This window comes from Crassostrea angulata, chromosome 6 (assembly GCF_025612915.1).
Source record: "Crassostrea angulata isolate pt1a10 chromosome 6, ASM2561291v2, whole genome shotgun sequence".
Taxonomy (NCBI): Eukaryota; Metazoa; Mollusca; class Bivalvia; order Ostreida; family Ostreidae; genus Magallana; species Magallana angulata.
Window position 1 is genome coordinate 26,028,563 of NC_069116.1, and position 13,882 is coordinate 26,042,444.

General features: G+C 36.0%; 1 protein-coding gene across 4 annotated transcripts; it reads left to right on the forward strand.

Moving 5' to 3' along the window:
• Window positions 1-14: 14 nt before the first annotated feature.
• On the forward strand, window positions 15-11,304 carry LOC128186764 (anillin-like). Of its 4 annotated transcripts, none has more exons than XM_052856652.1 (19): window positions 15-288; window positions 1,642-1,786; window positions 1,980-2,102; window positions 2,477-2,672; window positions 2,973-3,312; window positions 3,402-4,172; window positions 4,296-4,380; window positions 5,500-6,266; window positions 6,356-6,441; window positions 6,566-6,707; window positions 6,903-7,041; window positions 7,190-7,345; window positions 7,562-7,734; window positions 8,647-8,722; window positions 8,957-9,078; window positions 9,270-9,356; window positions 9,449-9,556; window positions 9,813-9,985; window positions 10,371-11,304. In XM_052856652.1, the coding sequence occupies exons 1-19, from the start codon at window positions 271-273 to the stop codon at window positions 10,501-10,503; spliced, it is 3,840 nt and encodes a 1,279-aa protein (XP_052712612.1). In that variant the 5' UTR covers window positions 15-270; the 3' UTR covers window positions 10,504-11,304. The 4 variants fall into 4 exon arrangements, with proteins under 4 accessions (XP_052712612.1, XP_052712608.1, XP_052712610.1 ...); XM_052856648.1 differs by lacking the exon at window positions 15-288 and adding an exon at window positions 333-855; XM_052856650.1 differs by lacking the exon at window positions 15-288 and adding an exon at window positions 333-855 and having other exon boundaries at window positions 8,969-9,078.
• Window positions 11,305-13,882: the final 2,578 nt, after the last annotated feature.

The following is a 13,882-nucleotide window of genomic DNA, read 5'->3' on the forward strand; positions in this document are numbered from 1 at the left end:
GATATTTTTGCGTGAATCAAGCTATAAGTAGTAGTAAATAAATAAATTTTACTTAGTTTTCCAGTAAAAAATACAGTGCTTTAACCTTGAAAATGTAAAAAGTCAATCCACACCGATTATTTTCTATAGAGCGGTCATTTTTTAAGTAATCTCACTTCGTACGTGACTTCGCGAGAAAGCGCGATACTTCCAACCGCCAAATTTAAATTTTGTAAACAAGAGCCGAGCGATTACTGTTCAAATGTGGAAGGACTGAATACGAGCTCTACGATGGATTCCTACACGGAGGTGAGTAGTAATCATTGTTTCATGGTGATATTGTTATATATATGCAGATACCCAAGCAGGTCTGATGTAACGATAAAGTTAGAGTTTGAAGTATATATATATTGATACGTTAACAATGAACTTTTTGGTTTCCGGAGTCATGAGGGATTTGGACATATTCTGCTTAGATGTGGGATATTCTATTTTCGCAAAACTTCGTGATTGTTAGATATAACTAAGTCGTTTTTTATTTGTGTGGAAATAAGCTTATTGACTTTATGAATACACAATTTAAAATTCTTTGACCTGCAAAGGTTAAGAATGTGCAAGATCACGTGGGATAAGATAACAGAATTCAAAAAGCTCATTAGAAAACCAGACTGGCGCTAAGTGGTTGTGTATTCAAATATGATGTCTGAAACTCATCAAGAAGTGTGTGATTCCTCGTTTGAAGAGCTTGCAAATAAAACGATCGAGGATATTGATAAATCGCCATCAGATTTGGGATCTTTTGAGGAAATAGCAGTGGAGTCTTTTCAGGAGCTTGAAAAGTACAATGATGCAAAACTTTCGTCAGGCGACCTGCAGGTTTTCTATTTTAATATTTTGATCATGTACACTACTGTTAGTGAATTTCCGTTTGATTATTTTTAATTTATACCTTTTCGGGCTAATGTTTATAAGAACGCTTTTTAAAATTTGAATATTTTCCAGTTAGAAATTGGCGGAGTTTGTGAGAACTCTAGAAGTAAACACCTACTGATTATTTTGTTCATGGAAAAATTCAGATCTTATCTTGCATATTACCTTAGTCTATGTCAGAAATAAATCTTCTCTTAATTTTGTTTTTCTGACGTCAGACAGTTGTCACTGCAGGATACCCTCATAACAAACCTATGGACCCATTTGCAATGACAATTAGCTACAGATTTATCAAACTTCTTCATAAATATTCTCAAATGCATCGAGGAACCAAAAAAAAATATTTTACAACTTTGCTTAATGATTTTAATAAAAGTATAAAACATCTTTGTATTAAAGCATACAATTAAATTTCTTTGACTATATATGCATATTCAAATGAAATTTTCCTATTTGAAAAAAAATAAAATTCCAGTTTAGCAAGACCTTGAATTTGCACCAAAAAGTGATGCAACAACCCTGTAGTAAATCTATACTTGTAGTATATATGCATTTATATGCTTTTTGGTTTGAAAGACTGCATATTGCCATAGGCTAAACTACTATCTCAGTATCTACCATAGGCAAGTCCAGCTACTGAACATACAGTTGCTGAATACAACATTTAAATTGAATATGTTGATGGTTACTTAGCGGCGCACATTTTAAATAAAATGTTTTAATTAATGAAAGAGGTTGCTAGAGAAAACAAGACAACGCAGGGAAGTATTGAACCAGAAGCTGGGAAAGACACCAGAGGCTACTCCAAGGAAGCGTATATTGGAGCAGAATCAGGCCAGAGAGAATGTAACAGCTGTGTCCATCACCTCAAAAGATGGTAAGAAATTACCGGTATTGATATGTTATTTAAAAAAAGTTAGTGGTCTTTCTTTTTAATCAACATTTGAATAAACAAAAACAATCAGGCATATTCTTTTGTCTAAGTACATTTACCAATTTATAATCATATTGATTTTCATTTTTGAAATAACAGCATGATTACCATGGAGGTATAAAATTTTTCATTGTAGGTTCTCCAGGTAAGAGACAGTGTGTCCGTGGGGAGGAGAATATGGTGCACCCTGACACTCCAGCCATTAATGGGGTCAAATCCAGAATGCAGGCCCTGACCAAACAGAGGGAACAGTTCTCAGGTAAATGATACGACTAATGAGTAAATCCTTTCCCTTTGTTTAGGTGGGTAAGCGAGTTTAAAAAGATTAATTTTTTCTGTGGAAATTGGTGGTTGTTTTGAAACTTTTTTGAACAAAGAGTGGCTCCCTGTCATTTTTGAAAATCATTTGTCAACTTTGGAAAATTAATACTCATGTTTTCAAAAAAAATAGGTAGCAGTTATAAACTTCATAGAATCATAATTTCAAAAGTGAAATGTATATTGATGAATATTTAAATATACCATAATATCATGTATAAAAATATACATTTAAATAAACGTGAAATTTGTGCTAATTTGAAATTATACAGATTTCTAAATCTCTTAAAAAACAGTTTTGCCATCAAATTTCAGAAAAAGATTCAGAAATGGTTGATATATCTAATGAACCAGCCATGCAGAAAGTTACTACGACTCGGAGAGAGGCTGCAGTAGCCTTCAAGGAAAATATTGAAGAGACTACGACATCCACTGGCAGAAGGGGGCGATTTGCTCATCTAGCTCAAGCTATCAACAATTGGGAGGATGATCTTAGTCATCCAACAATTCAGTAAGTCGCTGTCAAGAAAGAAATCATGTTCGGTAATTTAATAACTTATTAATCTATATGTCACTTATGTCTCCTGGCTCCACCGTCACTAAAATTTTCAAATTCCTCAACTCAAATCCTTTAAAGAAAAGTGCATAAATTTGAGGTCAAACCTCAGATTTGAGGCTGAGTATTGACTTGAGGAAAGTTGGTGACGGTGGGGCCAGACCTCTGCTATGAAACCATTGTCAGATTACATTAGAAAGGTACTTGAGATTTAGGAAAAAGAAAATCATGAATTTCAAATTGTCTTTTTCAAAGTAAACCAGAGGAACCCAAACCAAGATGGCAACCGCCAAAGCCTGCTACTGAGGCACCTCCAGCTAAACCCCCTCGAGTGGAGGCCGACCCCAGTCCTCCTCAGCAGTCAGTAAAGCCACCACCAGCACCCCCTGTTCCGGCAGCTCCCTCCCCCAAGAAAACATATGCCCCACAACCCCCTACTGCACAATCCTCTGCAGCCAGTAAATTGCCAACCAACAGTGTATGCAAATCTGTGCTTGACAGAACAAAAGTTTCTAAAGAGAAAACTGAAGACCCAACCACTAAATCTGTTTCTGAGAGACTAAACACCTGGAAGGCCTCTGAAACTCCCAAAAAGGTATACTACTAGTTCAAATCAACTAAGTATTTTTTACAATGAAAATTTACTAGTATTGTGGTTTTTAACATTAAATTTTCTATGCACAGGAGAAGCAAGTAGATCCATCACAGCAGCCAGTTTCTGCCAAGAAGGCAGTGTGGGAACAAAAGATATCAACACCCACTGCTACAGTCAGTAAAGTGCACCAGCCTGTCAGACAGATGGCTACCCCAGTGTCTGAAAAACCACCACTTCCCAAACCACAGTCCTCAGAGACACAGAATCCTAATGTAACGGCGGCACAACCAGAGGTGCGAGTGGAGAAGGATGACCCTGCTGCTCAGCCCGTGTCAGCCAGGATGGCATCTTGGCAGCAGAGAACGTCAGAGTCTACCCCGAGGAAAGAAGAGGAGCCTACTGCATACTCTGTCACAGCTAGAATGTCAGCATGGGAGGAAATGTCGTCCAGTAACAAAGTCTCTTATATTAAGAAGGTGGACCCTGGCAGTGTCTCTCCGGGGAAGAAATCTCCAGTTAAAGCCCCTGTGTTTGGTAGTGCCAAAAAGCCTACTCCGGTGAAAGCCATTGGCCAGACCTCAGAAAACAAAGCGGTCACACCAACAAAGGCTGTTAAGGATCACTTGATGCAGAAAGCTGGTCACATCAAGGCATCAATGGATAGCCCACAGCAGACAGGAGGCAATCCAGGTAAGATTGGCAGTGCCACAAAAATGATGCAGCAGAAACTGTTTGAGCAGGCTACTCATGGCAAAACAGCAGATGTGGCTGAAAAGCTAAGACGAGAAAGGATGGAAGAAGTACAGCAAATTCAGCATCGGCATGACAACGGTATATTGAAAGAGGGAAGACCAGAAAAGGTAATGTTTAACAGAGAATGAATGCATTGAGGAATGATATCTTAAAGTTGTTATGTAAAATAATGGTTTACTAGTGAAGTACTAGAATATTTTTCATCTTTTGAATTGTCTTGTGTATTGCAGACTCCAAGTGACACTGAGGACCAAAAACTGACTTCAGACTTAGGAAACAACAGACGGGAAGCGATTCGAGCCAAAGCCAGGGCTGGTATGCTTTTATCATGTTTTTTATTTTCTCAAAAGTACTTGGTGCAGTTTAACTATATGCGTTATAAATGCTTTTAAACCTTAAAATTCTTTGTCTTTATAAAACAAACCTTCTGTATATGTAAATACTTTTCTGAACCTCATTTATCTCTTAAATATTCCTCTCTTTTTTTTTTGTTGGCATGGTCAGGCCTATAAAAAAAAGTTTGTGTGTTTCAGGTAACCCGACCTAACCTACAAAAATGGCCCGATCCTACCATTTTTAGATGTCTGATTTTATCCGATTGTGAATTTTATCTTATTTCCAATAAAAAATACGTTTTTAAATATGAAAGAAACAAACATTCTTAGGATTCATGCAAAAAAAATATGATAAAATGAAAAAAAAATCCCTACCTATCTAACCTAATTTTTTCATCAGTGTTACCCTAAACACACAAGGGTTTTTTTTAGGCCTCTTCTATTATTCTTATTGTTTTACTGTCCAGAGTTTTGAAAAAGAACAAAAATCCTTGTGTGCTGTTAGAAAAAATATGTTACATGTACAATGTATTGCGTAAATTTGTGGCCTGTTGCTATTTACATGTATGTATGTATTTCATGTATGTATGTATTTCTATCACTATTTGTGGTTTGTTTTTATATTCAACTTTGATGTTTAAAGTGTTGGTGCATGTTGTATCTACCCAGTAATTCATATTTGGTGTTGGAGGTTTTAATGCATGTGATATTAAAACTTGCATGTAAGTGTAATAATTTCTTTTTAACAATCATATTTACAAAATTTTATTTAGTACTTTCTAACCAGCATGGATTGCTTGTTTTGCTTTATGATAATCAATCATTTCATAAAATACTCATTTCATTTACTCTGTTGATAAACATTAAAACATCATTCCATCAATTTACTATTTCATTGCAATCAGTCTTAACAAGAAGAGTTCTCATTTTAGTCCCAGGTCAGAGCATATCAGGCCATGCTTCAAAGCAACCAAATGTAGTTTTGAGCACAATATACTAGAGTAGAAATTTTGCTAGACAACTAGAATGAGAAATCTTCGCAAGTTGCATGCTTTTATGCTAACCAGGTTCTTGTTCTTTTTCTGACCTCTGCCTTTAGAGTTTGAGAGAAAGTTAGCTGCAATGGGATTTGAACTTTCAGATGACAACAGTGATGCCTCTTATGATTTCAATGGAAAGAAAGGACAAGAGCAGCCTGGGTCTCAGGCTAAACCCCCGGTGGCGCCTGCCTCCCAGAATGCCAAGAGCAAACCCTCACCCAGCATATACCGCCTGATATCACAGAAGAGGAATGAGAAACCTAGTATGTCTGGAGACACTGACAGGAGATCAGATGACAGTTTTGACAGCACAGAGGACAAGGAGCTATACACAAGAAGACCGCAGTCCTCCACACAGGAAGAGGAAGCTACCACAGATGATGGGATGCAGAGACTGCCTAGCGACTCGGAGAGTGATGTTGGCCCTCAAGCCCGGCAGCCTGTGTTTGAAGAAGAGTCTGACTGTGATGATGTGAGTTTTAGTGCTTTTGTTCCTGCCTCTGTCCGGCGACAGAGCGTACTGCCAAGTGGTCCTCATCAGGAGTCGGAACCTATGGAAAACAGGCCCAAGCCCTCAGTCAATCCTGTTGCTCCTGTTCCCTCCAGCTACAGAAGTGGCTCCAACCTTGTGGGCTACCAACAGCAGAGCAGCTCCAGTAGCCTAGAAAGCACTTCAAGTGAACAGAGCTCCTATTCCTCTGACTCGCGGCGCTACTCTGTTGGAGATGATACGTCAGACTCTGCAGAAATCAATGACCTTCTGGATGAGGCTTTGAGTGATGAAGAGGAGGAGGCTCATGGAGCAAACAAACCAAGAGTCGCACCAGTAAGTGTTATAGTATATTAGGCTTGGAAGTTTTCTAGAGAATTAGGTAACATTCAAACAGTTAATAGTAAATTGGTCATCTTTTGCAGCGTAAGAGACGTAGTCACATGATGGCAACAAGCGAAGATAATGCTGGAAACTTGGTGTACAGTGTCAGCATGTATCGATCCCGCAGGTAAGCAGACATTTCTTATATCTTGCATTCAAAACTGTATATATTCCCTCATTTTAGAAATCATGGGTATGCAAGTCATGACCTTGCTTAAAGTTTTGTTTCATGTAAAATTTTACTTCTACAGATATTTACATGAGCCAAATTCTCCGAAGAAGAAAATTGTTCGCAATAGAGAGTTTGAGGACTCGATTCGTGAAGAGGAAATTGAGATGCCTACACAACTACCCCCTGAAGTAGAGCGCAAAAGCATTCAGGAAAGAATACAGGTATATCTAATGAAAATTTTGCCTAAAAAAATCCATGTTATCTGCTATTCACATGTCGGCATTAAAGTAGGCCCACAGCACTGAATTTTTATTAAGACACAAGATTTGTCATTTTAAAACTGATCAACCATACACAGACCATTAGAGTTTTGATAATCAATTAATGTATTGATTCATGTATTCATATATTCCCAGGAGCTGCAGGAGCTAGTTAGCCAGGAACAGAGTGTTATCATGCAGACAAGTAACGCTCTTAACCAGTGTTGTTCCAGCAACTCCTACTTCCAGGGCTCACCAGAGCAAGTGGAGTGCAACCGCCTCTTGCTTATTGCATGTAAGTATCAACACGCATGTAACTAAATGTGTTACATACATGTACCTTCTTTTCCTTAATCTTTAACGCTCAAAGGGCAATAGTCAGGAAAGACAGAGGTTAAAAATTGCAAGATCACAGAAGTAGATTATTAAACTTTTGATTTCAGGCCAAAAACGACAAGCCTATTTGACAGAGATTCAGCGATTGAAAGAGACAGGGTGTTTAGACCCCCCAGGATCAGGGCCCAGAGGATCCCTAACCATAAGTGACATCAGACTGCCACTAAAGAAAGAGTTTGTCACCAAGATTGGAACTGCTTCAGGTAGGAGAAAAATCAGACTTGGTAGTGTCTTTCTCATTCATTGTAGAGAAAAATCTAGCTATTAAGTAATCTTACTTATATATAAAAAGATATATATATTCTGTCTATAATATATTATAGACATACATGTATGCAGTGTACTTCATAAAATGTAATAGATCACATCTATTTACAGAAAAATTACATTTCAATATTTTTTTCATATTTATTTTGTAGACAACACAGTACATTATTTTCTGTTGCTGATCCGGAATCATGCCCAAGTAATAGTCACACAGATGCTGTCAACTCATGATCCAATGATGAGAGGGAGTCTAGATTTTCCCAACCTGATCAAAATCCATGGCATCTGTGGCAACTTTAAACTAAACCTTGAAATATACAGCATGGTAAGGAGACGAAACAACTGCAAGACTTTATTGTACCCCAACTCCAAAGGGGGTATTGTGTTTTACCCTTGTGTTTCTGTCTGTCTGTAACAAATTTTTATCAAAGATTTCTTAGCAACTATAAATCACAGATGTTTGAAAATTTAACACTGTCTTTGTTAAGGGATGCCATGTGGTGGACTTCATTTTTGAACAAAGGACTAAGTGCGGTTTTATGCAATTTTTGCCCCCCAAAATCAAAGTTTTAGAAAGAGCTTTAAAATAAGGTGAAAGATAGTTAAAATCATATTGGAAATAAAGGTGTAAAAGGTTATCACCACAGTGACGTCATAATGTAGAAATGACGTCATGAATATTGCATTATTTTGATAAATTGATGTTTTGTAGAAAAATATGGGTGTTTTCCGATGGTGTTTCGACTGGGAAACATCGAGCGCAGGCTTGCTCAAGTACCATTTTTTAGTATAATATGTATAACTATCTGAAGAAAAACATATGTTAAAATCGCACTTGAGCAGACCTGCGCTCTATATTTCCGAATGCAAAATATAGTGCAAAAATGAGAATATTTTCATTTGTTTGCAAATTTGCGGGAATTAGGTCATTTAAGTGACGTCATAGATAAACAGCGAGTGAGCAATGATGACTAAAATCAAGATTAAAGTTATAGGCATCCTCTTTACAATGATTTGTGAAGATTTCATTTTCATACGATACTATTTAAAAATTGGTTGAAATCGGGGGCAGATATTTGACCATACCGCACATAGTCCTTTGATGACTGCTTATTTTTCAGATTTACATCAAAGCAGGGGTATCTCTTGTTTTATAGATGTGTACACAAGCTCTCCCCCCCCCCCCCCTTTCAACATCATGAACATGAAGATGTGAATATTTCTTTTTTCATTTTAGTCAATATCAAGAGAAGCAATCAAGGACAAGAAAAGAAAGACTCCCAAAAAGCTTCCCAAAGGACATCTTGTACCAGGTATTCAGAAATAAATGAAGTTTTAAAATCTTATTGATTTCAGTTTGTTAATGCTGCTTAGAGTGTAATATGTGGTCAGTTGCATGTATATTAGTATATTTATACCTAAAATCTATTTTGGGGGTAGAGGAGTTAGAATATTGTCATAAAGTGCCAAATGTTATCAAAAATGCCAAAACTTAGTTATAATTTGTCTTTGATAAATGAGATGAGGCTTTGACTGATGTTGTGTAGATTACTATTTAGCCCCCAGCCCTGGCGGTCCTACAGCTGTTAGGACAACTAGCTTCACCCTAATCACAACCCTCCCCATCACCATGAGGGCCCTGGACAAGACCTGCTTCACACTGGAAAGGGTAAGTTCTCTTGCTTAAAAGCTTTGAGATGTTGAAGTCACATGTAGGTAAATGCATGAATATTTTAATTTAGAATATTAAAATCTGTGATTTGATAATAGCATTATTTATGGTTAAGTGAATTATAGATAAGGTATTCTCCATATCGGGGTTTTTTTTCTGCTCTGTATTGCTTTTGTTGTTTCTAACAGATTCCATACTTGTCTCCTCTACATGGAACAATTTACATGAGATTGAAGTGTTTGATGGAACAAAATGTGGAGGAAAGAGGCTTTTTGGTGAGTCTCACTTTGGTATTTACATCATGAATGGTAGGCAGTGTTGCTTAAACATTAGATTGGTTAATACATGTAATTGATATGTTTTATAGACCATGTTTGAGGATGTCAGTGGGTTTGGTGCTTGGCACAGGAGATGGTCCGCTCTTCAGGGAAACAAACTCTGCTTCTGGAAGTATCCTGATGAAGAAACAAGAAAGGTCAGTAGTGAAGCTATAGAGTTTTAAGCATAAATTAAGAGAATGTAAATGGTTCAGAATTTATTTAGAATAAGAAAAGAAAATACTTCAAAATTGAATTTACTGAGTAATATTTTTGGATTTGAAGAAGAAAAAAAACCATGGCTTTACTACAACATTTTATTTATATATACAGTTATTGGTCCAAAGGCAAGCATGATATCTTCCCAGTGATTTTAGTATTATGTATATTTACAATATTTTACAATTGTTATAGGAACCAATGGGAATCATTGACTTGAAGAGATGTGTGACAGAGAAGGTGGGTCTGATCCCCCGGGACATCTGTGCCAGACCTAACACATTTGAGCTGGTGACTGTGCGTCAGCCACGGAGAGGGGAGGAGGACACACTGGTCAGCAAGACTTACAACACCATGACATCCATCAGGTTAGTGCTGGCTTCAGCAATTGTACCAATCGCATGGAAAATTGTCAGATTTTATTAAGCTAAGAAAATTAAGCCATGATCACATTTTACTGCTGCACATGATTTTGAATTTTACAATAAGCATTGCATTTGTACAACTTTTCATGCAGTGCATGAAATCATGAGATCAATATATATAATTTTTAAAAAGTGAGAAAAACACAACCTAATATCATCCTAAGTTTATAAAAGTAAAAAAAATGTTTGGAAAGCATGGTGAAGGCAGCAATGACATTCATCTATATGTTTTCAGTTGAGCATAGCTGACTTATATGGTGAACAGAAAGCTCATAGAGCAATAAATTCTCAAGTGATTTTAGTTTTATACTGATTTGTTTATTTGTAGGCATATGATATCTGCTGATACTAAAGAAGAGAGAATCAACTGGTGTAACAAGATAAACCGTGCCCTGGCCAACATCAGGACATGGCACTCGGACGCTCTGCGCCCCATCAAAATGCCGACCACCAAAGAATGAAGGAGTGGTTCTCCAAGTGCAATGGATATTATCTTATAAAATCTGTGGTGTTGCAATATTTATTAGCTTTCTGTTTTAATCAAACATCAGCATATTTATGATTTATCAACATCACTCATCTTGTACCTGCTATTTATTAGTATGTATACACAGCTTGCTGTTGTGACACATTCAGCTCTGCTGTTCCTATACTTCATCAGGCACAGGCAAATATTTGGTCTGACCTTAACCTTGTTTTTGGTAAGTGATTGTGCAGGACAATGAGAAAGTCATCATCAGTTAGAATAACTTTATGCAGAATCTAGAACTAAGTTGTGTGGATCACAAACTCTTTTTTCTCTCTCTCTCTCTTTCTGACATCTGTCTATTTTCTTCTTACTTAATATATTTACTCGCTAGAAAAATCACTTTTTTATTTTATTATGTACATGTATTCACATTGTGTTGGGTCGATCACAGTAGATTTAATGTATCCATATATAAGTTCATCCCACCTACATTACTTCATGTGTAATACAAAGTACTATTACTCTATTGTGTTGTGTTCAATTAACTTAATTTTAATTGTACTCCTGATATTTGCTGACTTGGTACTCAGCTTCAGTCACCATTTACCTTTTTTATGAACTTCATTTGTTTTTGCTGTGTATTACTTGTGTGTATAAAAGCATTTTGTGATCATGTAGATAACGACTTTTACTCGCATTTGATAAGATATAATGATATACAGTAATTCATTTTTGTGTAGTCTAAATGCTACGTCACCAGTAACAATTTGGGATTAAACTAAGCTAGTCCACATCTCAGGTGTTGCATTCTTAGTAGTGGGCTTAAGAATTTGGTATGAAGTTTATGTAGCCTTTATTGAAGTACATGTATAGGGACTAAACATCACCATTTTCTTCTCTGTGGATGATTAAAAAAAAATGGGCGTTTATATTCCTAACACTCAGAAAGTAAAACTTGTATGGTGGAGAGTGGGTGTTTACGTGCCTCTGGAAAGATAAACCTTCTTTAAATACGAGACAGTTTTGTGTACTCTTACATTGAAATCCTTTTGGTTTATCGTGGTATTCATAATGAAAATTGAAAAAACATGAAATATATAACATAATTAATTGTGTGTGTGTATATATGGAAAAATAAATTAACAAACTTGTCCATTGACATCTTTTAGACGGTGTCAGAATTATGAAGTTAAAATATTGTAGATTACTTTTTAAGTTAATCGAAATGCATTGTTTTTGTTCTTAAATACCTTAGAGTGACATAAAAAGTATAATGTACGTGTTTGTATAGCCGTTATAAAATTGATCCAGTACAATTTTTGGACCCTTGAACTTTTGTAATTTGATCCAGTAGAGAATAACAAATCTTTTACCATAAATTAAAAAACCCAAGAGTTTTCACAATGGGTGGAATTTATTTTCTCATACAATTTTGACACAAACGCCCATTTCTTTTAATAATAAGATAAGTCCCTGCACTATAATAATCGAAGTACACGGGGATAATCTTATCATTGAAAGAAATATTTTTAACGTCCGGCGCCTGTGAGTTTTGAGGATTTGAAAATAAAGGAAATTTTTTTTTTAATGTTTCTCTGAACAAAAATGGAACCGATCGATTTTGGAATTCCAACTGTTATATTCCATTCGTTTATTTATGCTGCCAAAACTTGCAGCTTTTACATGTAATGATTGACAACTGGATAATGCATCCTGTTTCATGGTTCTGCACGCGTAGAAAGATTGTCAAATATGCCATAATAAAAGAATATTATAATAAAGTTTACAAATAGTAATTATTAATTAAGGAGGATGGGTGGCCGAAATTGACCCTCAGGTTTACATTAATTTAAAAAAATGATCTATGCTATAATAAAACTACCATTTACAAGAACAAAAGTCACACATCTTAAATCTCTATAAATAGAGGTCTTCTTTTGAAGATTATATCGTCTACTTTTGAAGATTATTTGGTCTAAACATTACGACCGTTAATGTATCGGGCGTTTACTTCGCATAAATATGAAGATGCATACCAAATATAGTCCTTTGTAAGTCAAAACATGGCAATTTATTATATGTACACATATTTAAAATGATTCATTTCATCCATTTATTTGCTCGTATTTATCTGTTAATTTCGTGTGCAAATGCTGTGTGGGTATTTATAAGTAATGTGTTAATGTGTATTCTACGTTTCTAAGTCAACGTACAGTCATTGGAGAATCATGCAGATGACAGAAGGAAATGTCACGACATAAGAAAACAGCTAGACTTTCTTTATCACCTATCATAGATACCGACAAAATTCACGTATATTACGACATGTATGTCGAAAATATTAAAAATGATGTATTAACCAACATCCACTTTTTCACTGCATGAACCACAGTGCCAAGTTATTAAAACAAAATATCAAAATATTTTCTGTTTGGGGTTGAGATTTACGAGGTTATTTAAGGGTACAATATATAAATAGTGCCTGTTTGGGAGGGTAACAGTTCGCGTCGGTTGACAATGGTTTTCTCGGGGCGTCAATTTCAACTGTTACCCTCCCAAGCAGGCACTATTTATTTTATTATATATACTGAATGTCTTAATTTTAGAGAATGTTTTACTACTTTTATATAGAAATGAATTTTACGGCGAACCGTACGCGCATGTAACAATTCGTTGTGTTACCCGTTGCTAAGTGTGTTGCTAACGCTGAGGGTAATAGAACGGATTATCAACTGCGTCTAAACCAATCAGATTTCAGTATTTAACATGAACGTATAATAATAGCGATTGTCATAACCCCATGCTATATTAAATTAAGTATAGCATCTTAGTTCGTATTATTCAAAAAGGGAAACATTTCTGTTCTTAGTTCAAAGCTAAACAAATTATATCTTACAAATTTTAGATGGATATTATGGTCAATTTGTTGACCATCCAGCCTCCTTAAAGAAGCATGGTCACGATTAAGGTCAAAATGTATTTTTCAGTTTTATTATTTACAATGCTTTAGTAATGCCCCCCCCCCCTTTTTCTCGCAACAACAATTTTTTTTAAATTTACACATAAAAAATAGAATTATCATGGAGTTACCCCCCCCCCCCCCCCACTTTTTTGGGAAGTATGTAAAAAATTGATATAAAAATAAGGAAATGAGGAGTGAAATTGAAGTTATATAGTACGCAAGCCCGCCCCCCCCCCCCCCCCCCCCCCCGGATTAGTTTTTTGAATATGTTAGGAAACTAAAAAGATTCCTTCTTTCTTTTTTCTTTTTTTTTGCTTGTCAAGATTTTTTGGATGAGTCTGCCCCCCCCCCCCCCCCCCACTTTCAAAAACGATGCTACGTACCTGCGTTAAGTTATAAGTAAGATACA